General features: G+C 26.6%; 2 protein-coding genes across 2 annotated transcripts in view; one reads left to right on the forward strand and one right to left on the reverse strand.

The window, feature by feature from the left end:
* The window catches only part of LOC135131448 (vacuolar fusion protein CCZ1 homolog), a 58,549-nt gene that overhangs the window by 2,651 nt on the left and 31,660 nt on the right, over positions 1 to 24,238 (reverse strand). The gene's annotated exons all lie outside the window — the stretch shown is intronic.
* On the forward strand, positions 1,695 to 14,329 carry LOC135131449 (meiotic recombination protein DMC1/LIM15 homolog). The gene is made up of 4 exons (XM_064059217.1): positions 1,695 to 2,150; positions 2,205 to 2,369; positions 13,642 to 13,761; positions 13,824 to 14,329. Exons 1-4 carry the CDS (start codon positions 1,780 to 1,782, stop codon positions 14,242 to 14,244), a joined length of 1,077 nt encoding a protein of 358 aa, XP_063915287.1. The 5' UTR covers positions 1,695 to 1,779; the 3' UTR covers positions 14,245 to 14,329.

Here is a 24,238-nt window from a genome sequence, read left to right on the forward strand (position 1 = left end):
AATTCGAAGAATTAAAAAATCGAAAATCAAGAAATCGAAAAACTGAAAAATAAAAACATCGAGACTTCAAGCAATCTAGAAATCGGAACATCAAAGAATCAAAAATTCGAAAAATCGAAAAATCAAGACAACAAAAATGCGAAAAATCAAACATAAAATTTGAGAAATCGAAAAACTAAAAAATTGGAAAATTCAGAATTTGGAAAATCGCAAAACTGAAAAATTTAAAAATGAAAAAATGCAAATCCATAAAATGAATTGAAGAAAAGAATTTATAAAATCGATAGATTTAAAAAAATGAATAAAAATTGCAAAATCTAAAAATTCTGAAGTCGGAAAATCGAAAAACAGAAAAACAAAAAAAAATGAAAAATGTAACATTAAAAAGTAAAAAATTTCAAGAATTAAAAAATCGAAAAGTCAAAATATCTAAAAATAGGAAAATCGAAAAAGCAAAAACTCGAGAACTCGAAAAAACGAAATTCTAGAACCGAAAAATCGAAACTTCAAAAAGTCTGAAATTCAAAAATTTTAAAAATGAGAATGGAAAAATCGAAGAACGAAAAATCAAAAACTCAAAACTCGAGAAATAGAAAAATCAAGACAATAAAAATTCGAAAATAAATAAAAATTGCAAAATCTAAAAATTGACAAATTCCAAAGTTGGAAAATCGAATAACTGAAAAATTGAATCTTGAAAACTCGAAATATTGCAAATTAGAAAACTGAAAAAAAAAAACATAAAATCGAAAATTCGAAGAATTAAAAAGTCGAAATGTCGAAAAATCTAAAAATCAAAAACTCGAGAAATAGAAAAAATTTAAAATGAAAAAATGCAAATCGAAAAATTGAAATTGAAAATCAAAAAATTATAAAGTTGAAATAATAATAAAAAAAAATAATAAATAAAAATTGCAAAATATAAAAATTGAAAAATTCCAAACTTGGAAAATTGAAAAAATGAAAAATTTAAACTTGAAAAATTAAAAATCAAAAAAGTGAATAAACAAAAAAATAAAAAATGAAACATCAAAAAGTCGAAAATTTGAAGAATTAAGAAATCGAAAAGTCTAAATAAAAATGGACAATCAAGAAACCGAAAAACTGAAAAATAAAAAAATCGGGAATTCAAGCAATTTAGAAATCGGAAAATCGAAACATCAGAAAATCTAAAATTTGAAAATTTTAAAAATGAGAATAGAAAAATCGGAAAACACAAAAGTTGGAAAATCGCAAAAGTGTTTAAAATGAAAAAATGGAAATTGAAAAAACAAAAATTATAAAATCGAAATGATAAAAAAAAATAAAATAAAAATCGTAAAGTTGGAAAATCGAAAAACTGAAAAATTTAAACTTGAAAACTAGAAAAATTACAAATCGAAAAACTGAAGAAACAAAAAAAATTAAACATCAAAAAGTCGAAAATTCCAAGAGTTAAAAAATCGAAAAGTCGAAAAATAAAAACGGAAAAATCGAAAAATGCTTCTGAACGCTTAGAGTAGATCAAACAAGTTCTCAGGCGACGAGTTGTAGTGAATCAAATTTTTTTAGTGGCATCGACTATTTAAATTTGGCGCTTGACGACTCCAATGTCAATAAGAGTGGTTTTGCAAAATCAGCCTGTACGTCGCATCTATATTAATCTATGGTAGTGCTTTTCTCTGGTGATTTTGTTGGTGATGTTGGCACCCCTACTTTGTTGACATTGCGAAAACCGCGTCTTTCTCACTTAAATTTCTCATTTCTAAAAACCCAAATTCGGTTTAAATTACAACAAAAATGTCTCAAGTGATGCAGAACGCGGAAACCGCGACGAATAATAAGGTTCAGGCCACTGAAAGAGTGACACTTGAAGCGGAAGACGAAGACGAGGAGTGCTTCTTCCAAGACATCTACCTTCTAGCGGAGCAAGGAATTAGCGTCGCAGACATCGAAAAAATGCGAGCTGCTGGAATTAATACAGTCAAAGGGTTGCAGATGACCACGAGCGCCAACCTCCTCAAGCTTGGGGCTTTCGATGCTGATAAAGTTGTGACAATCCAAGAAGCGGCCCACCGGATTTCCGTGACCAGTAGGTTTATGACGGCCCTGGAAGTGAGCGAGGAGCGACAACAAGTGTTCAAAATCCCCACGGGAAGCACGAATTTTGAGTAAGTTGTGTTAAAATTCTTGAAGTAGGTGTAGTAATTATTTTTTGTTTTCAGTAATTTGCTGGGGGGCGGCGTTGAGTCTATGGCTGTGACTCAGGTTTTTGGTGAGGCGGGGACTGGGAAAACGCAAATTGCACACACGCTTTGTGTGACGGCGCAGCTGCCAGTCGATGGGTACTCTGGAGGGAAAGTTATGTACATTGACACTGAACACACTTTGTATCCTTATTATTAATATGATAGATTAATATAGATGCCACATACAGGCTGATTTTACAAATCCACTCTTATTGTCATTGGAGTCCTCAACCGCCAAATTTAAATAGTCCATGCTTGTTTCACTACAACTCGTCGCCTGAGAACTTGTTTGATCCACAGACCAGAGCGCGCTCAGGCCATTGTCGACTCTAAGCGTTCAGAAGCAATTTGGTTGGTTTTTATAACGACTAAGTGAATATTTTTGGTACATATTTAGATGATTTTACATATTTTGTTTAACTAAGAATTAATTCTTTATTTGTGTTTTATACTAGCAAAACGTCTTAAGCTAAGAATATTGTTGGAATCGTAGTAACCCAGTGAATTTTTTAACTTTTGATGTTTCGATTATTCGATTTCTAGATTGCTTGAATTCTCGATTTTTTTATTTTCTAGTTTTTCGATTTGTAATTTTTCTAGTTTTCAAGTTTAAATTTTTCAGTTTTTCGATGTTCCAACTTTACAATTTTTATTTTATTTTTTTTATCATTTCGATTTTATAATTTTTTGTTTTTTCAATTTCCATTTTTTCGTTTTAAACACTGAAGATTTTCCAACTTTTGAGTTTCTGATGTTTCGATTTTTCGATTTCTAAATTGAATTCCCGATTTTTTTATTTTTCAGTTTTTCGGTTTCTTGATTTTCCATTTTTATTTAGTTCTTAAGACTTTGCGATTTTTTAATTCTTCAAATTTTCGACTTTTTGATGTTTCATTTTGTATTTTTTTGTTTATTCAGTTTTTCGATTTTTAATTTTTCAAGTTTAAATTTTTCATTTTTTCGATTTTCCAACTTTGGAATTTTTCAATTTTTATATTTTACAATTTTTGTTTATTTTTTTTTATAATTATTTCGACTTTATAATTTTTTGTTTTTCAATTTCAATTTTTCGATTTGCATTTTTTCATTTTAAATTTTTTCAGTTTTGCGATTTTCCAACTTTTGAATTTTCCGATTTTTCAGTTTTTCGATTTCTCTATTTTTCGTTCTTTCGAAAGTTTTGATTTTTCGATTTTTCGACATTTCGACTTTTTAATTCTTCGAATTTTGGATTTTTTGATGTTTTATTTTTCAGTTTTCTAATTTGCAATATTGCGAGTTTTCAAGTTTAAATTTTTCAGTTATTCGATTTTCCAACCTTGGAATTTTTCAATTTCTAGATTTTGCAATTTTTATTTTTTATTTTTTTTTCGGTTTTATAATTTTTTGTTTTTCAATTTCCGTTTTTCGATTTGCATTTTTTCATTTTAAATTTTTTCAGTTTTGCGATTTTCCAACTTTTCATTTTTCCGATTTTTTAGTTTTTCAATTTCTCAATTTTTCGTTTTTCCAATGTTCAATGTTTTGCTTCTACTTCTCAATTTTCGATGTTTGATTTTTCGAATTTTTATTGTCTTGAATTTTCGATTTCTCGAGTTTTGAGTTTTTGATTTTTCGTTCTTCGATTTTTCTATTCTCATTTTTTAAATTTTTGAATTTCAGACTTTTTGATGTTTGGATTTTTCGGTTCCTCGAATTTCGTTTTTAATTCTTGAAATTGTTGACTTTTTAATGTTACATTTTTTATTTTTTTTTTTCGTTTTTCGATTTTACAGCTTCAGAATTTTTAGATTTTGCAATTTTTATTTTTATTTATTTTTTTAAATATATCGATTTTATAATTTTTTTTTCTTCAATTTCATTTTTTGGATTTGCATTTTTTCATTTTTAAATTTGTCAGTTTTGCGATTTTCCAAATTCTGAATTCTCCAGTTTTTTAGTTTTTCGATTTCTCAATTTTGATGTTTGATTTTTCGAATTTTTGTTGTCTTGATTTTTCGATTTTTCGAATTTTTTATTCTTTGATGCTCCTATTTCTAGATTGCTTGAAGTCTCGATGTTTTTATTTTCTAGTTTTTCGATTTGTAATTTTTCTAGTTTTCAAGTTTAAATTTTTCAGTTTTTCGATGTTCCAACTTTACAATTTTTATTTTATTTTTTTTGTATCATTTCGATTTTATAATTTTTTGTTTTTTAAATTTCCATTTTTTCGTTTTAAACACTTTTGCAGATTTTCCAACTTTTCAGTTTCTGATGTTTCGATTTTTCGATTTTTCGATTTCTAAATTGAATTCCCGATTTTTTTATTTTTCAGTTTTTCGGTTTCTTGATTTTCCATTTTTATTTAGTTCTTAAGACTTTTCGATTTTTTAATTCTGCAAATTTTCGACTTTTTGATGTTTCATTTTGTATTTTTTTGTTTATTCAGTTTTTCGATTTTTAATTTTTCAAGTTTAAATTTTTCATTTTTCGATTTTCCAACTTTGGAATTTTTCAATTTTTATATTTTACAATTTTTATTTATTTTTTTTTTTATTTCAATTTTTCGATTTGCAGTTTTTCATTTTAAATTTTTTCAGTTTTGCGATTGTCCAACTTTTGAATTTTCCTATTTTTCAGTTTTTCGATTTCTCGATTTTTCGTTCTTTCGAAAGTTTTGATTTTTCGATTTTTCGACATTTCGACTTTTTAATTCTTCGAATTTTGGATTTTTTGATGTTTTATTTTTCAGTTTTCTAATTTGCAATATTTCGAGTTTTCAAGTTTAAATTTTTCAGTTATTCGATTTTCCAACTTTGGAATTTTTCAATTTCTAGATTTTGCAATTTTTATTTATTTTTTTTTATTTCGGTTTTATAATTTTTTGTTTTTCAATTTCCGTTTTTCGATTTGCATTTTTTCATTTTAAATTTTTTCAGTTTTGCGATTTTCCAACTTTTCATTTTTCCGATTTTTTAGTTTTTCAATTTCTCAATTTTTCGTTTTTCCAATGTTCAATGTTTTGCTTCTACTTCTCAATTTTCGATGTTTGATTTTTCGAATTTTTATTGTCTTGATTTTTCGATTTCTCGAGTTTTGAGTTTTTGATTTTTCGTTCTTCGATTTTTCTATTCTCATTTTTTAAATTTTTGAATTTCAGACTTTTTGATGTTTCGATTTTTCGGTTCCTCGAATTTCGTTTTTAATTCTTGAAATTTTTGACTTTTTAATGTCACATTTTTCATTTTTTTTTTCGTTTTTCGATTTTACAGCTTCAGAATTTTTAGATTTTGCAATTTTCATTTTTATTTATTTTTTTAAATATATCGATTTTATAATTTTTTTTTCTTCAATTTCATTTTTTGGATTTGCATTTTTTCATTTTTAAATTTGTCAGTTTTGCGATTTTCCAAATTCTGAATTCTCCAGTTTTTTAGTTTTTCGATTTCTCAATTTTGATGTTTGATTTTTCGAATTTTTGTTGTCTTGATTTTTCGATTTTTCGAATTTTTTATTCTTTGATGCTCCTATTTCTAGATTGCTTGAAGTCTCGATGTTTTTATTTTCTAGTTTTTCGACTTGTAATTTTTCTAGTTTTCAAGTTTAAATTTTTCAGTTTTTCGATGTTCCAACTTTACAATTTTTATTTTATTTTTTTTTTTATCATTTCGATTTTATAATTTTTTGTTTTTTAAATTTCCATTTTTTCGTTTTAAACACTTTTGCAGATTTTCCAACTTTTGAGTTTCTGATGTTTCGATTTTTCGATTTCTAAATTGAATTCCCGATTTTTTTAGTTTTCAGTTTTTCGGTTTCTTGATTTTCCATTTTTATTTAGTTCTTAAGACTTTTCGATTTTTTAATTCTTCAAATTTTCGACTTTTTGATGTTTCATTTTGTATTTTTTTGTTTATTCAGTTTTTCGATTTTTAATTTTTCAAGTTTAAATTTTTCATTTTTTCGATTTTCCAACTTTGGAATTTTTCAATTTTTATATTTTACAATTTTTATTTATTTTTTTATAATTATTTCGACTTTATAATTTTTTGTTTTTCAATTTCAATTTTACGATTTGCATTTTTTCATTTTAAATTTTTTCAGTTTTGCGATTGTCCAACTTTTGAATTTTCCGATTTTTCAGTTTTTCGATTTCTCGATTTTTCGTTCTTTGGAAAGTTTTGATTTTTCGATTTTTCGACATTTCGACTTTTTAATTCTTCGAATTTTGGATTTTTTGATGTTTTATTTTTCAGTTTTCTAATTTGCAGTATTTCGAGTTTTCAAGTTTAAATTTTTCAGTTATTCGATTTTCCAACTTTGGAATTTTTCAATTTCTAGATTTTGCAATTTTTATTTATTTATTTATTTTTTTTATTTCGGTTTTATAATTTTTTGTTTTTCAATTTCCGTTTTTCGATTTGCATTTTTTCATTTTAAATTTTTTTAGTTTTGCGATTTTCCAACTTTTCGTTTTTCCGATTTTTTAGTTTTTCAATTTCTCAATTTTTCGTTTTTTCCAATGTTCAATGTTTTGCTTCTACTTCTCAATTTTCGATGTTTGATTTTTCGAATTTTTATTGTCTTAATTTTTCGATTTCTCGAGTTTTGAGTTTTTGATTTTTCGTTCTTCGATTTTTGTATTCTCATTTTTTAAATTTTTGAATTTCAGACTTTGATGTTTGGATTTTTCGGTTCCTCGAATTTCGTTTTTAATTCTTGAAATTTTTGACCTTTTAATGTTACATTTTTCTTTTTTTTTGTTTTTTCCGTTTTTCGATTTTACAGCTTCAGAATTTTTAGATTTTGCAATTTTTATTTTTATTTATTTTTTTAAATCTATCGATTTTATAATTTTTTTTCTTCAATTTCATTTTTTGGATTTGCATTTTTTCATTTTTAAATTTGTCAGTTTTGCGATTTTCCAAATTCTGAATTTTCCAGTTTTTTAGTTTTTCGATTTCTCAATTTTGATGTTTGATTTTTCGATTTTTCGAATTTTTGATTCTTTGATGCTCGTATTTCTAGATTGCTTGAAGTCTCGATGTTTTTATTTTTCATTTTTTCGATTTCCTGATTTTCGATTTTTTAATTCTTCGAATTTTCGACTTTTTGATATTTGATTTTTTATTTTTGTTTGTTTCTTGAGTTTTTCGATTTGTAATTTTTAGAGAGTTTTCGATTTTGCAATTTTTATTTTTATTTTCTTTATTATTTCGATTTTATAATTTTTTGTTTTTTTAATTTCAATTTTTCGATTTGAACAATTTTATTTTAAAATTTTTGCATCTTTCGGTTTTCCAACTTTTGAATTTTCAGATTTTTTAGTTTTTCGATTTCTCAATTTTCGATGTTTCGAATATTCGATTTCTAGATTGCTTGAATTCTCGATTTTTTTATTTTACAGTTTTTTGATTTCCTGATTTTCTGTTTTTCTATTTTTAGAGATCTTTCGACTTTTCGATTTTTTAATTCTTCAAATTTGCGACTTTTTAATGTTCCATTTTTATTTATTTTTGTTTCTTCAGTTTTTCGAATTGCAATTTTTCGAGTTTTCAAGTTTAAATTTTTCAGTTTTAGATTTTCCAACTTTAGAATGAAAATGATTTGGAAACACTGTGTTCTATTTTGTATGAATTTTTAAATGTTTTTAGCGACAATTTTTGTATGATATTAACAGTGAGAAAAAAAAAATCAAAATAAAAATAGCCGAAAATTCGAAAAATCGAGAAATCTAATAATAGAAAAATCGAAACCTTAAAAAATCGTAAAATCGAAATATCGAAGAACTGAAAATCGAAAAAATGTAAAATTGAAAAATCTAAAATTTAAAAACCGAATAACGAAAAATCGAGAAATCGAAACCCCCAAATTTAAAAAATCGGATAACTGAAAAATCACCGAATCTAAACACCGAAAGACTGGAAAATCGAAAAACCGAGAAATCGAAAAATCAAAAGATCAAGAAATCGTGGAGTCGAAAAGTCGAACAATTGAGAAACCGAAATAGGCCAAAATCGAAAAATCGAAAAGTTAAAAATTGAACAATTTATAAATTGAGAAATTGACAATCAAAACATCGAAAAATCCAAATCTCGATAAATCGAGAAATCAAAAAACTTAAAAATTTGAAAAATTGAGAGATTGAAAGCTCAAAAGAACGAGAAATCGAAAAGTGATGAAGTCGAAAAATAGCAAAATCGACAAACAAAAGTTAAAAGTTGACAAATTGGAAAAGCGGAAAAATCAAAAAACGAAAAAATGGAGAACTGGAAAAACTGGGAAACCGAAATAGGCCGAAATAAAAAATTGAAAAACTGATAAGTCGAAAACCTGAACAATCAAATCTCGATAAATCGGGAATGAAAAATTAAGAAATCGAAAAATTGAAAAACAACATCTAACCAGGAAGTCGAAAAATCGAAAGATTCAGAAATATTGAAAAATTAAAAAATCAAAAGATTGAAAAATCTAAAATTTAAAAATCCAAAAATTGAAAAATCGAAAAATCAAAAAAGTGAAGTCGAAAAATAGAAACCTTAAAAAATTGAAAAATTGAAAAATCAAAAAATTAAAGAATTGGAGAACAGGAAAATCGAAACACTCGAAGGTCAAGAAATGGGAACATCAAAACATCGATTAATGCAAAATCGAAAAATTGAGAACTTAGAAAAGTCAAATTTGAAAAATTAAAAAATCGAAAATTGGACAAAATGACAATTGAAAAACAGAAAATCTAAAACCGGGAAGTCGAAAAATCAAAAGATTAAGAAATCGAAACACTTGAAAAATTCGGAAACTTGAAAAATTGAAATATCGAACAACTGAAATGAAAAATCGAGAAATCGAAAAATCTACAATTTTAAATATTGAAAAATTAGAATATCAAAAAACTGAAAAATCTAAAATTTACAAATCGAAGAATTGAAAAAACGACAATTGAAAATCAGAAAATCTAAAACCGGGACGTCGAAAAATCGAAAGATAAGAAATCGAAACATTTGAAAAATTGAAATATGGAAGAGCTGAAATGAAAAATCGAGAAATCGAAAAATCAAAATTTTAAATATTGAAAAATTAAAATTCCAAAAAATTGAGAAATCGAAAATTTAAAAATCGAAAAAGTAAAAAGTCGACACATCGAAAAGCCTAGAAGTCAAAAATGGAAAAGTCGAAGAACAGAAATATTGAAAAATCCCAAAACTGAAATATCCAAAAACTGAGAATCCAAAGAATCGAAAAATTGAGAAATCGAAAAATCAAAAAAGTGAAGTCGAAATATCGAAACCTTAAAAAAATCGAAAAATTGAACAATTAAAAACCTGCAAAATCGTAAGATCGAAAAATTGAATAACAAGTAAACTGAAAAATCCCAAAACTGAAATGTCCAAAAACTGAGAAATTAAAAAATTGAAAAGTTGAGAAATCGAAGAATCAAAAAAGTGAAATTGAAAAATCAAAAAACCTGAAAAATCAATTGAAAAATCGACAAATAAAGAGTTTTTAAAAAAGTCAAAAATTGAAAAACTGAAATATTTAAAAATCGTAAAATTGAAGAGAAAAACTGAAAACCGAGAAATTGAAAAATTGAGAAATTGTAAAATCCAAAAATTGAAAAAATAAGGTAGACACATCGAAAAATCCAGAAGTCAAAAATAGAAAAGCCGAAGAATTGAAATATTGAAAAATCCTATAACTGAAAAATCGAAAAATCAAAAAAGTGAAATCGAAAAATAGAAACCTTAAAAAATCGAAAAATTGAAAAATCGAAAACCTGAAAATTAAAAGAAATTAAAGAAAAAATCGAAACACTCGAATGTCGAGAAATGGGAAAATCAAAACATTGATTAATTGAAAAATCGAAAAATTGAGAGTTTAGAAAAGTCAAATTTGAAAAATTAAAATATCGAAAATTTGACAAAATGACAATTGAAAAACAGAAAATCTAAAACCGGGAAGTCGAAAAATCAGAAGATTAAGAATTCGAAAACTTGAGAAATTGAAATATCGAAGAACTGAAATGAAAAATCGAGAAATCGAAAAATCTAAAATTTAAAAATCGAAGAATTGAAAAAACGACAATTGAAAAACAAAATCTAAAACCGGGAAGTCGAAAAATCGAAAGATTAAGAAATCGAAACGTTTGAAAAATGGAAATTTGGAAGAGCTGAAATGAAAAATCGAGAAATCGAAGAATCAAAAAAGTGAAGTTGAAAAATCGAAACCTGAAAAAATAGAAAAATTGAAAAACCAAAAATTGAAAAATCGAAAAAGTTATAAGGTAGACACATCGAAAAATCCAGAAGTCAAAAATAGAAAAGTCGAAGAATTGAAATATTGAAAAATCCTAAAACTGAAAAATCGAAAAATCAAAAAAGTGAAGTCGAAAAATAGAAACCTTAAAAAATCGAAAAATTGAAAAATCAAAAAATTAAAGAATTGGAGAACAGGAAAATCGAAACACTCGAAGGCCAAGAAATGGGAACATCAAAACATCGATTAATGAAAAATCGAAAAATTGAGAGCTTAGAAAAGTCAAATTTGAAAAATTAAAAAATCGAAAATTTGACAAAATGACAATTGAAAAACAGAAAATCTAAAACCGGGAAGTCGAAAAATCAAAAGATTAAGAAATCGAAACACTTGAAAAATTCGGAAACTTGAAAAATTGAAATATCGAACAACTGAAATGAAAAATCGAGAAATCGAAAAATCTACAATTTTAAATATTGAAAAATTAAAATATCAAAAAACTGAAAAATCTAAAATTTAAAAATCGAAGAATTGAAAAAACGACAATTGAAAATCAGAAAATCTAAAACCGGGAAGTCGAAAAATCGAAAGATAAGAAATCGAAACATTTGAAAAATTGAAATATGGAAGAGCTGAAATGAAAAATCGAGAAATCGAAAAATCAAAAATTTTAAATATTGAAAAATTAAAATTCCAAAAAATTGAGAAATCTAAAATTTAAAAATCGAAAAAGTAAACAGTCGACACATCGAAAAATCCAGAATTCAAAAATGGAAAAGTCGAAGAACAGAAATATTGAAACATCCCAAAACTGAAATATCCAAAAACTGAGAATCCAAAGAATAGAAAAATTGAGAAATCGAAAAATCAAAAAAGTGAAGTCGAAATATCGAAACCTTAAAAAAATCGAAAAATTGAACAATTAAAAACCTGCAAAATCGTAAGATCGAAAAATTGAATAACAAGTAAACTGAAAAATCCCAAAACTGAAATGTCCAAAAACTGAGAAATTAAAAAATTGAAAAATTGAGAAATCGAAGAATCAAAAAAGTGAAATTGAAAAATCAAAAAACCTGAACAATCAATTGAAAAATCGACAAATAAAGAGTTTTTAAAAAAGTCAAAAATTGAAAAATTGAAATATTTAAAAATCGTAAAATTGAAGAGAAAAACTGAAAACCGAGAAATTGAAAAATTGAGAAATTGTAAAATCCAAAAATTGAAAAATCGAAAAAGTAATAAGGTAGACACATCGAAAAATCCAGAAGTCAAAAATAGAAAAGCCGAAGAATTGAAATATTGAAAAATCCTAAAACTGAAAAATCGAAAAATCAAAAACGTGAAATCGAAAAATAGAAACCTTAAAAAATCGAAAAATTGAAAAATCAAAAACCTGAAAAATAAAAAAAATTAAAGAATTGAAGATCAGGAAAATCGAAACACTCGAATGTCAAGAAATGGGAAAATCAAAACATTGATTAATTGAAAAATCGAAAAATTGAGAGTTTAGAAAAGTCAAATTTGAAAAATTAAAAGATCGAAAATTTGACAAAATGACAATTGAAAAACAGAAAATCTAAAACCGGGAAGTCGAAAAATCAAAAGATTAAGAAATCGAGACACTTGAAAAATTCGAAAACTTGAGAAATTGAAATATCGAAGAACTGAAATGAAAAATCGAAAAATCGAAAAATCTAAAATTTTAAAAATTGAAAAAGTAAAATATCAAAAAACTGAAAAATCTAAAATTTAAAAATCGAAGAATTGAAAAAACGACAATTGAAAAACAAAATCTAAAACCGGGAAGTCGAAAAATCGAAAGATTAAGAAATCGAAACATTTAAAAAATTGAAATATGGAAGAGCTGAAATGAAAAATCGAGAAATCGAAAAATCAAAAATTTTAAATATTGAAAAATTAAAATTCCAAAAAATTGAGAAATCTAAAATTTAAAAATCGAAAAAGTAAAAAGTCGACACATCGAAAAGTCCAGAAGTCAAAAATGGAAAAGTCGAAGAACAGAAATATTGAAAAATCCCAAAACTGAAATATCGAAAAACTGAAAAATGAAAGAAAAACTGACGAATCGAAAAACTGAAAAATCCCAAAACTGAAATATCCAAAAGCTGAGAATCCAAAGAATCGAAAAATTGAAAAATCGAAAAATCAAAAAAGTGAAGTCGAAGTATCGAAACCTTAAAAAAATAAAAAAATTGAACAATCAAAAACCTGCAAAATCGTAAGATCGAAAAACTGAATAACAAGTAAACTGAAAAATCCCAAAACTGAAATGTCCAAAAACTGAGAAATTAAAAAATTGAAAAATTGAGAAATCGAAGAATCAAAAAAGTGAAGTTGAAAAATCGAAACCTGAAAAAATAGAAAAATTGAAAAACCAAAAAACCTGAAAAATCAATTAATTGAAAAATCGACAATAGAGAGTTTATAAAGTCAAAAATTGAAAAATTGAGAAATTGTAAAATCCAAAAGTTGAATAATAAATAGGAGTAAACTGAAAAATCCACAAACTAAAATTTCGAAAAACTGTGACTTCGAAAGTTGAAACAGCAAGAAATTATGGTCGAAACCGGTTCGGATTTGTATCAGATCACGGACGTAAGGCCCAATTCTGAATCAAACCCGTTAAAATTTAAAGGTTGTTAAAAAATAAACAGCCAATCAGATTTTCGGATTTAACTCGTTACTATGGAAATTTGCAATTTAACACCCTTTAAATTTAACAACTTTGATTCAGAATTGCCCCTCATGGCTTATAAATCAAATCGTTTCCGAACGCTTAGAGTCGACATTGGCCTGAGCGCGCTGTGGTCTGTAGATCAAACGAGTTCTCAGACGACGAACTGTAATTCGTGTGACCTGAATTAAAGTGAAGGAAACAGTAAGCAGCTTGTAATATTTTGGTAAATCTAATGTCAATTGGTCGAAAATAAAACGCGTCGTTAAAAATATTATGACATTTTTTCTAGTTAATTTTATTCCTAGTTAGAAACAAACACTGTTGCCAACATAAGTCAATTAATTTAAACTATGACGCTTCTCTATGTTCTCTGTTAATATTCTAGAGTTACTCATTGCTGTATTGTCATGCTGGAGAAAAATAGCCCGTTGAATTGAAAACATTACACTTTTTGAGTTTGTGCATTTTCCTTGACTCTATTCTTAGCCGCCCTGAGCGCATCCGCCAGGTCGCCCGCCGCTTCAGTTTAGACGAGAAAAAAGTCCTTGAAAATGTGCTCTACGCCAGAGCGTACAATTCCGAGCAGCAGTACGAGCTCCTGAAGAAGTACTTTTCAAATTCACAGTCCTCTCAATATCCACTTTTGATTTATTTTATGTATTTTACAGTGTTGGGGCAAAATTCCATGAAGAAGTTGGCTTATTCAAGCTGTTAATAGTCGACTCGATCATAGCCCTCTTCCGCGTCGATTTTTTCGGTCGGGGCGAGCTCGTCCACAGACAGCAGAAACTAGGACAAATGATGTCCCTTCTTCAGAAGATGAGTGAAGAATACAACATTGCCGTTTTCATAACTAACCAGATCAGTTCAGACATGAAATATTCCCTCCTTGATGTGGGTCTGCACGACGACGCTAAGCCAGTTGGTGGGAATATTTTAGCGCACGCCTCTACAACGCGAGTCGCTTTAAAAAAAGTTGCCGGGAATGTGAGGATTGCGATGATGTATGATAGCCCGGAGTTGGAGGAGAGGGAGGAGGCGTTTATTATTACCACAGGGGGGATTAGGGATCCTAAGCTTCCAGAGTGATTTTTTGGTTTAAGGGAAGTATTAATTAAGTTGTAATTTTAAGACTAAGAAAAATGAGTCATCATCGTTTTAGTGTTGGTTTTATAGATAACAATATTAAGTTTTTAATAAATTTTTATAAAAAAAAATTGTTTGCAGACTGCTGTGACAATAGAGAATTAATAATGACATTATACTTTCAGATAAGACGACTAATGCAATAATAAATGCGCAGAAAAATTATACATAACTCCTGTTGCGTATTTTCCTACTATTCGTTTTAAATATTTAGTCCTGTGCTTTGTCAAACAATCTCGGAAGCAATTAATTGAAATGATTTTCGTTAAAAACTTTGTTTGTGTTTATATCGATAAAACGCCAACATACCATCCTACTAATTAAAAACTACTGATTTCAATCATGGATTTACAGCATGATTGCTTACGCCATCTTAGTTAACCCGGCCCGGAATAATGTTAACTGTTATCAACTACTTAAAATTAATAGCTCCATTGACGTAAAGAATGTAGGTCTTGGGTTCATTTCACTTGTAATTGATAAGACCGTGAAATTTTTATTAAATTAAAAATGGAAAACGAAAAACAATGCCCACCTAGCGTTAAATTAAATACGCATATAAATAACTTATCGGAAAATCTGAATTATCTGTGTGCTGTTAAGTATTCATAAAATTGCAAGCTTTGTTTGTTATTGCATTACTGTGAGTAGGAGATAAAATATGGATTTATGGTACAACGCAAAATCGTGTAATTAAACTGAGTGCTTGGATAATCTACGATTTGGACTAAAATTGGCGCGTTATAAATAAGAAATGTTTACCGGGAGATATAAATGTTTTTCCTTAAATGAGTATATCATGTGGCTAAAAATAAAGCGGTTTATATTTAAAACGGTTTACTAATTATAACGTAAATGTTATAGACAATTATGAAAATTAAATAAGAATCATTTGATTTTACTTCCCAAGGGTAAACGTAATTGAGTCCATCGGGCGACTGGTCACTTTCATGTTTCTCGACGTTTTTATATGTATGTTACGCTAACCAAAATTTGACTGGTCGTCGACACTAACAATGGAATGACGTCATCTCCAAATTTTCCACTAGTAAACGTTTAAATTTTGTGAAATAACGTACTCCTTCACTTGTGGTTTATGAATCTGTGTTGAGTTTTTACCCTAGACATCCAGATTTTTCGAAAAAAAAAATGTATAACATTTTACAGTTTAACTTTGAAATTGCAAAATCGAATGCTTTGAAATTTTGCAAACTTATCTGAAACATTGTTCATCGTTAATCAAAATTTATCCGTTCATGTACAATTTTTCGATATTCTAGTTTTGGTATTTTAAGTTTTTTGATATTAAAATTTTTCGATTTTTCAATTTCACGATTTTCGGTTTTTCGATTATTAATTTTTTTATTTTGCCATTTCTCGATTTTCCGATGTTTCGGTTTCTCGATTTCTTGCTTCCTCGATTTTTCAATTCCTCGATTTTCAATTATTCAAATATTTCAGTTTTGACATTTTTCAATTTTTCTATTTTCCATTCTTTTAATTTTTGGCGTTTCTCAATTTTCAATTTTTTTATTTTCCCATTTCTGTTTTTCGATTTTTCAGGTTTTCAATTTTTCAGTTTTTCGATTTCTCGATTTTATAGTTCTTCTCAATTTTTCTTCAATTTTCCATATTTGAATTATGGGATTTTCCAATTCTTTAATTTGATAAATTTTCTGATTTTTCAGGCTTTCGATTTTTCAGTTTTAAAATTTTTATATTTTTCAATTTTTTGATTTCGGTTTTTCGACTTCTTGGTTTTACGATTTTTCGGGTTTTCAGTTTTTCAAATTTTTGGTTTTTCAGGTTTTCGAATGTTTTCAATTTTCGATTTGTCGGTTTTACAGTTCTCAATTTTTCGTATTTGAGTTTAGGGATTTTTCAATTTTTTAATTCTTGAATTTAATATTTTAATTTGTCGATTTCTTGAATTTTAAATTTTTTGACATTTCGATTTCTCGTTTTTTTGATTTTTGAGTTTTAAAATTTTTGGATTCATCGAGATTTCGATTTTTCGACGTTTCGACTTGTCCAGATGTTTCAATTTTTTAATTTTTCGCTTTATAGATTTATCAATTTTTCGATATTTGGGTTTTGGGATTTTTCAATTTTTCAATTGTTCAGTTTCCGATTTGTAGGTTTTCCAATTTCCCCCTTTTTTCAATTCTCAATTTTTCGATTTTAGCTTGTCTTGATTTTTCAATTTTTCGATGCTTCAATTTTTTGTTTGTTCACTTTCCCGATTTTTAAATTTTGCATTTCTTCCCTTTTTTTTTAACTATCAACTATTCGATTTTTCGATATTGGACTACTTGGATTTCCCAATTTTTCGACTTCTTGATTTCTCGATTTTTCGATTTTTTAGGTTTTCGATTTTTCAGCTTTTGGATTTTTCAATTTTTCGAAAATTTAGACTTTTCGATTTCTCGGTTTTAGTTTTTCTCAATTATTCTCCGATTTTTCAGTTTTTCGATATTTGAGTTTCGGGATTTTCCAATGTTTCAATTCTTCAATTTGATATTCTAATTTTTCGATTGCTTAAATTTAAAATCTTTTGATTTCTCGATTTCTCGTTTTTTTGATTTTTCAAAAATTTTTGGATTTATAGAGATTTCGATTTTTCGAATGTTCAGTTTGCCATTCTTTTTTAAATTTCAATTTTCTAATTTTTCGATTTCTTGGTTTTTCGATTTTCCAATTTTTCGATTTTTCGATTGTTGGATTTATCAATTTTTCGATATTTGAGTTTTGGGATTTTTCGATTGTTCAATTTCCCGATTTGTAGATTTTCCATTTTTTTCCTTTTTTCAATTAATTTTTCGACTTTTCGATTTGTGGATCTTTTGATTTCTTGGTTTTTCGATTTTTCGATTTATGGATTAATCAATTTTTCAATATTTGAGTTTTGGGATTTTTCAATTCTTCAATTTTTTGATATTTTAATTTTTCGAATCTTTTGAATTTTAGATTTTTCGGTTTTTCAATTTTTCGTTTGTTCAATTTTCCGATTTTTAGGTTTTCCATTTTATTCCCTTTTTTTCTATTTTCAATTTTTCTATTTTGGACTATTTGGATATCTCAATTTTTCGACTTCGTGATTTCTCGATTTTTCAGATTTCGCTTTTACAGTTTTTCACAATTTTTCTTCGGTTTTTCAATTTTTCGATATTTGAGTTTCGGGATTTTCCAATGTTTCAATTCCTCAGTTTGATATTCTAATTTTTCGATTTTTTAATTTTTAAATTTTTTGATAACTCGATTTCTCATTTTTTTGATTTTTCAGTTTTCGATTTGTAGAGATTTCGCTTTCTCGAATGTTCAGTTTGCCAATTTTTTAAAATTTAATTTATTCAATTTTTCCATTTTGGCTTATTTCGATTTCTTGATTTTTCGGCTTCTCAACTTTTCGATATTTTGGTTTTTCGATTTTTCGAATTTTCAACTTTTAGGCTTTTCGATTTTTATATTTTTCGATCTTCCCATTTTTTGATGTTTCGATATTTGAGTTTTGGGATTTTTTAATTTTTCGATTCTTCACTTTTTTGATATTTTAATTTTTCGATTTTTTAAATTTCAGATTTTTCAGTTTAACAGTTTTTCAGGTTTTTGATTTTTCGAAAATTTAGACGTTTCGATTTCTCTTTACAGTTTTTCACAATTTTTCTTCGATTTTTCTATTTTTCGATATTGGAGTTTCGGGATTTTCCAATATTCTTCAAATTGATATTCTAATTGTTCGATTTCTTAAATTTTAAAATTTTTGATATCTCGGTTTTCGTTTTTTTGATTTTCCAGTTTTAAAATTTTTCGATTTTTCAGACGTTCAGTTTGCCATTTTTTTTTAATTTTCAAAGTTTCGATTTTGGCCTATTTCGATTTTTCGATTTATCGATATTTCAATTTTGTAATTTTTCGATTTCTTGGTTTTTCAATTTTTCGATTTATAGATTTATCAATTTTTCGTTTGTTCAGTTTTCCGATTTTTAGATTTTCCATTTTTCCCTTTTTTTCAGTTCTCAATCTTTCGATTTTGGATTATGTATTTGGATTTCCCAATTTTCGACTTCGTGATTTCTCGATTTTTCGATTTTACGGTGTTTCACAATTTTTCATCGGTTTTTCAATTTTTCGATATTTGAGTTTTGGGATTTTCCAATATTTCAATTCTTCAATTTGATATTCTAATTTATCGGTTTCTTAAATTTAAAATTTTCAATTTCTCGTTTTTTTATTTTTCAGTTTTAAAATTTTTGGATTTATCGAGATTTTGACTTTTCGAATGTTCAAATTGCCGATTTTTTAATTTAAATTTTTCAAGTTTTCGATTTTGGGCTATTTCGATTTCTTGATTTTTCGTCTTTTCAACTTTTCGATTTTTCGAATTGTCAAATTTTAGACTTTTCGATATTTATATTTTTCGATCTTCCAATTCTTTGATGTTTCGATTTTTTATCTTTGGATTTTTCGATTTATGGCTTTATCATTTTTTCGGTATTTGAATTTTGGGATTTTTCAATTTTTCGATCCTTCAATTTTCTAATATTTTAATTTTTCTATTTCTTAAATTTTTAATTTTTCGTTTGTTCAGTTTTCCGATTTTTAGATTTTCCATTTTTCCTTTTTTTTTCAGTTCTCAATCTTTCGATTTTGGATTATGTATTTGGATTTTCCAATTTTCGACTTCGTGATTTCTCGATTTTTCGATTTTACAGTGTTTCACAATTTTTCTACGGTGTTTCAATTTTTCGATATTTGAGTTTCGGGATTTTCCGATGTTCCAATTCTCCAATCTGGTATTCTAATTTTTCGATTTCTTAAATTTAAAATTTTCTATTTTACATTTTTTTATTTTTCAGTTCTCTAAAAAAATGGATTTATCGAGATTTCGACTTTTCGAATGTTTGCCGAATTTTTTCAAATTTTCGATTTTGGGTTATTTCGATTTCTCAACATTTCGATTTTTTAAATTTTAGATTCTTCAAATTTTGCAATTTTTTTCAGTTCTCAATGTTTCGATTTTTCCATGTTTCAATTTTTTTTTTCGATATTTTGATTTCTCGATTTCTCGGTTTTTCGAATTTCCAATTCTTCGACGTTTCGATTTTTCATTATTTTGTTTATTTCCCAATTTTTCGACATTAAGTTGTAGATTTTTTGGTTTGTCTTTTTTTCGATTTTTTAAATTTTAGATTTTTCAGTTTTTCAATTTTTCGATTCTCAGAATCTCGATTTGTAGATTTTCCATTTTTTTCCCTTTTCAATTCTCAATTTTTCGATTTTGGGATATTTCGATTTCTCAGTTTTTCCACTTTTCGATTTCTCGATTTTTTTTTGACTTCTCGGTTTTTCGATTTATAGATTTGTAGATTTTTCGATATTGAGTTTTGGGATTTTTCAATTTTTCGTTTGTTCAGTTTTTCGATTTTTATATTTTCCTTTTTTTTCCTTTTTTTTTTCAATTCTCAATTTTTCAATTTTTCGATTTTGGATTATTTGGATTTCCCAATTTTTCGACTTTGTGATTTCTCGATTTTTCCATTTTTTTTTTCACAATTTTTCTTCGGTTTTTCAATTTTGCGATGTTTCAATTCTCCAATTTGAAATCCTCATTTTTCGATTTCTTAAATTTAAAATTTTCGATTTCTTATTTTTTTATTTTTCAGTTTTAAAATTTCTCAGTTTTAGATTTTTCGATATTGAGTTTTGGGATTTTTCAATTTTTCGTTTGTTCAGTTTTCCGATTTTTATATTTTCCATTTTTTTCCTTTTTTTTCGATTTTGGACTATTTGGATTTCCCAATTTTTCGACTTCGTGATTTCTTGATATTTCATTTTTCGATTTTACAGTGTTACACAGTTTTTCTTCGGTTTTTCAATTTTGCGATGTATCAATTCTTAAATTTGATATCCTCATTTTTCGATTTCTTAAATTTAAAATTTTCGATTTCTCATTTTTTTATTTTTCAGTTTTAAAATTTTTGGATTTATCGAGATTTTGACTTTTTGAATGTTCATTCTGCCGATTTCTTCAAATTTTCGATTTTGGGCTATTTCGATTTTTTGATTTTTCAATTTTTCGAATTTTGAACTTTTAGACTTTTTGATTTTTATATTTTTCTTTTTCGATTTATGGCTTTATAATTTTTTCGGTATTTGAGTTTTTTTTGGGATTTTTCAATTTTTCGATCCTTTAATTTTTTAATGTATTTTAATTTTTCGATTTTTTAAATTTTCGATTTTTCAGTTTTTCAGTTTCTCGATTTGTAGATTTTCCATTTATTTCAATTTTTCAATTCTCAATTTTTCGATTTTAGGCCATTTCGATTTCTCAGTTTTTCGATTTTTCGATTTCTCGATCTTTTTTTTGACTTCTGGGTTTTTCGATTTATGGATTTATCAATTTTTCGATATTGAGTTTTGGGATGTCTCAATTCTTCAATTTTCCAATTTTTTAAAGTATAGATTTTTCGATTTTTCGTTTGTTCAGTTTTCCGATTTTTAGATTTTCCATTTTTTCTCTTTTTTTCAATTCTCAATTTTTCGATTTTGGATGATTTGTATTTCCCAATTTTTCGACTTCGTGATTTCTCGATTTTCCGATTTTACAGTTTTTCACAATTTTTCTTCGGTTTTTCAATTTTGCGATGTTTCAATTCTCCAATTTGATATCCCCATTTTTCGATTTCTTAAATTTAAAATTTTTTCGGTATTTGAGTTTTGGGATTTTTCAATTTTTCGATCCTTAAATTTTTTAATACATATTTTAATTTTTCGATTTTTTAAATTTTAGATTTTTCAGTTTTTCAATTCACAATTTTTCGATTTTGGGCTATTTCGATTTCTCAGTTTTTCGATTTTTCGATTTATCGATCTTTTTTTTGACTTCTCGGTTTTTCGATTTACAGATTTATAGATTTTTCGATATTGAGTTTTGGGATTTTTCAATTTTTCGTTTGTTCAGTTTTCCGATTTTTAGATTTTCCATTTTTTTTCCTTTTTTTTTTTCAATTCTCATTTTTTTTCGATTTTTCGATTTTGGACTATTTGGATTTCCCAATTTTTCGACTTCGTGATTTCTCGATTTTACGGTGTTTCACAGTTTTTCTTCGGTTTTTCAATTTTTCAATATTTGAGTTTCGGGATTTTCTGATGTTCCAATTCTTCAATCTGGTATTCTAATTTTTCGATTTCTTAAATTTAAAATTTTCGATTTCTCATTTTTTTATTTTTCGTTTTAAAATTTTTGGATTTATCGAGATTTTGACTTTTTGAATGTTCAGTTTGCCGATTTTTTCAAATTTTCGATTTTGGGATATTTCGATTTATTGATTTTCGATTTTTTGAATTTTGAACTTTTAGACTTTTCGATTTTTATATTTTTCGATTTTTTAAATCTTAGATTTTTCAGTTTTTCAATTTTTTCGATTCTCAGTTTCCCGATTTGTAGATTTTCCATTTTTTCCCTTTTTCAATTCTCAATTTTTCGATTTTGGGCTATTTCGATTTCTCAGTCTTTCAACTTTTCGATTTCTCGATCTTTTGACTTCTCGGTTTTTCGATTTATAGATTTATCAATTTTTCGATATTGAATTTTCGTATTTTTCAATTTTTCGTTTCTTCAGTTTTCCGATTTTTAGATTTTCCAATTTTTTTCCTTTTTTTTCAATTCTCAATTTTTCAATTTTTCGATTTTGGATTATTTGGATTTCCCAATTTTTCGACTTTGTGATTTCTCGATTTTTCGTTTTTTTCACAATTTTTCTTCAGTTTTTCAATTTTGCGATATTTCAATTCTTCGATTTCTTAAATTTAAAATTTTCGATTTCTCGTTTTTTTATTTTTCAGTTTTAAAATTTTTGGATTTATCGTGATTTTGACTTTTTGAATGTTCAGTTTGCCGATTTTTTCAAATTTTCGATTTTGGGCTATTTCGATTTTTCGAATTTTGAACTTTTAGACTTTTAGATTTTTATATTTTTTGATGTTTCGATTTTTCATCTTGGAGTTTTCGATTTATGGCTTCATCATTTTTTCGGTATTTGAGTTTTGGGATTTTTCAATTTTTCGATCCTTCAATTTTTTAGTATTTTAATTTTTCGATTTTTTAAATTTTAGATTTTTCAGTTTTTCAATTTCTCGATTCTCTGTTTCACGATTTGTAGATTTTCCATTTTTTCCCCTTTTCAATTCTCAATTTTTGGATTTCGGGCTATTTCGATTTTTCAGTTTTTCGACTTTTCGATTTCTCGATCTTTTTTTGACTTCTGGGTTTTTCAATTTTTCAATTTATAGATTTTTCGATATCGAGTTTTGGGATGTTTCAATTTTTCATTTGTTCAGCTTTCCGATTTTTAGATTTTCCATTTTTTTCCTTTTTTTTCAATTCTCAATTTTTCAATTTTTCGATTTTGGATTATTTGGATTTCCCAATTTTTCGACTTCGTGATTTCTCGATTTTTCCATTTTTTTTTTCACAATTTTTCTTCGGTTTTTCAATTTTACGATGTTTCAATTCTTCAATTTGATATCCTCATTTTTCGATTTCTTAAATTTAAAATTTTCGATTTCTTATTTTTTTATTTTTCAGTTTTAAAATTTTGGGATTTATCGAGCTTTTGACTTTTTAAATGTTCAGTTTGCCGATTTTTTCAAATTTTCGATTTTGGGCTATTTCGATTTTTTGATTTTTCGAGTTTTGAACGTTTAGACTTTTCGATTTTTATATTTTTCGATCCTTCAATTTTTTAGTATTTTAATTTTTCGATTTTTTAAATTTTAGATTTTTCAGTTTTTCAATTTCTCGATTCTCAGTTTCCTGATTTGTAGATTTTCCATTTTTTTCCCCTTTTCAGTTCTCAATTTTTCGATTTTGGGCAATTTCGATTTCTCAGTTTTCCGATTTTTAGATTTTCCATTTTTTTCCTTTTTTTTTTCAATTCTGTTTTTCGATTTTTCGACTTCGTGATTTCTCGATATCTCAGTTTTCGATTTTAGTATTTCACAATTTTTCTTCGGTTTTTAAATTTTTCGATGTTCCAATTCTTCAGTTTTTTGTTTTTTTATTTTTCAGTTTTAAAATTTTTGGATTTATCGAGATTTCGACTTTTCGAATGTTCAAATTTTCGATTTTGGGCTATTTCGATTTCTTGATTTTTAGACTTCTCAACATTTCGATTTTTCCATGTTTCAATTTTTTTCGACATTTTCATTTCTCGATTTCTCGGTTTTTCGAATTTCCAGTTCTTCGACGTTTCGATTGTTCATTTTTTGTTTATTCCCCAATTTTTCGACATTGAGTTTTAGATTTTTTTCGATTTTTTAAATATTAGAACTTCTCGATTTTTCGATGTTGTTTTGTATTTCACGCCTGGTATAAATATTTTCTGACGACATCGCGACAATTAAATTCTTTGGCAACGATTTTTTGCTCAAACATAATTTTTTAGAATACTTATTTATATACAAGGTCAGTGTCACGGTCGACGCAATATTGTTATATAAACTAGCCTAACTAATAATTATATACTAATTTTCGTTGTAATTCAGAATACTTGTCAAATATCCAAGTGCTCACCACGATTTTTTTTTTTTTCAGAAAAATTCAAATCCATCAATAACCACACAAAAACCCAAAAAAACCCGTATCTCTAAGTCACATGCCTCCAACATTACCTCACCACTAATCAAAAATCGTCAAATCCAGATAACCCAAAACTTTCCATCATCTCGTAGCCACAAAACCTCCGCGGGGGATCCACGATAAGACGCACCGTCGTCGACCTTTGTCCGAAATTCTCCGAATCGGGCAAAATTTGCACAATCAATCTAATCACAAAAATACGAAAAAACAAGCACGTGAATGTGTAATCTATATTTACCAACATCTTGAGCGAGCATGTGTTAGCTACATGATCACGTGAGGACCAATAAGAATGCG

Source organism: Zophobas morio, unplaced genomic scaffold, assembly GCF_036711695.1.
Source record: "Zophobas morio isolate AGI-343-1 ecotype UQ-CSIRO unplaced genomic scaffold, CSIRO_AGI_Zmor_V1 ptg000020l, whole genome shotgun sequence".
In the NCBI taxonomy this organism is placed as follows: Eukaryota; Metazoa; Arthropoda; class Insecta; order Coleoptera; family Tenebrionidae; genus Zophobas; species Zophobas morio.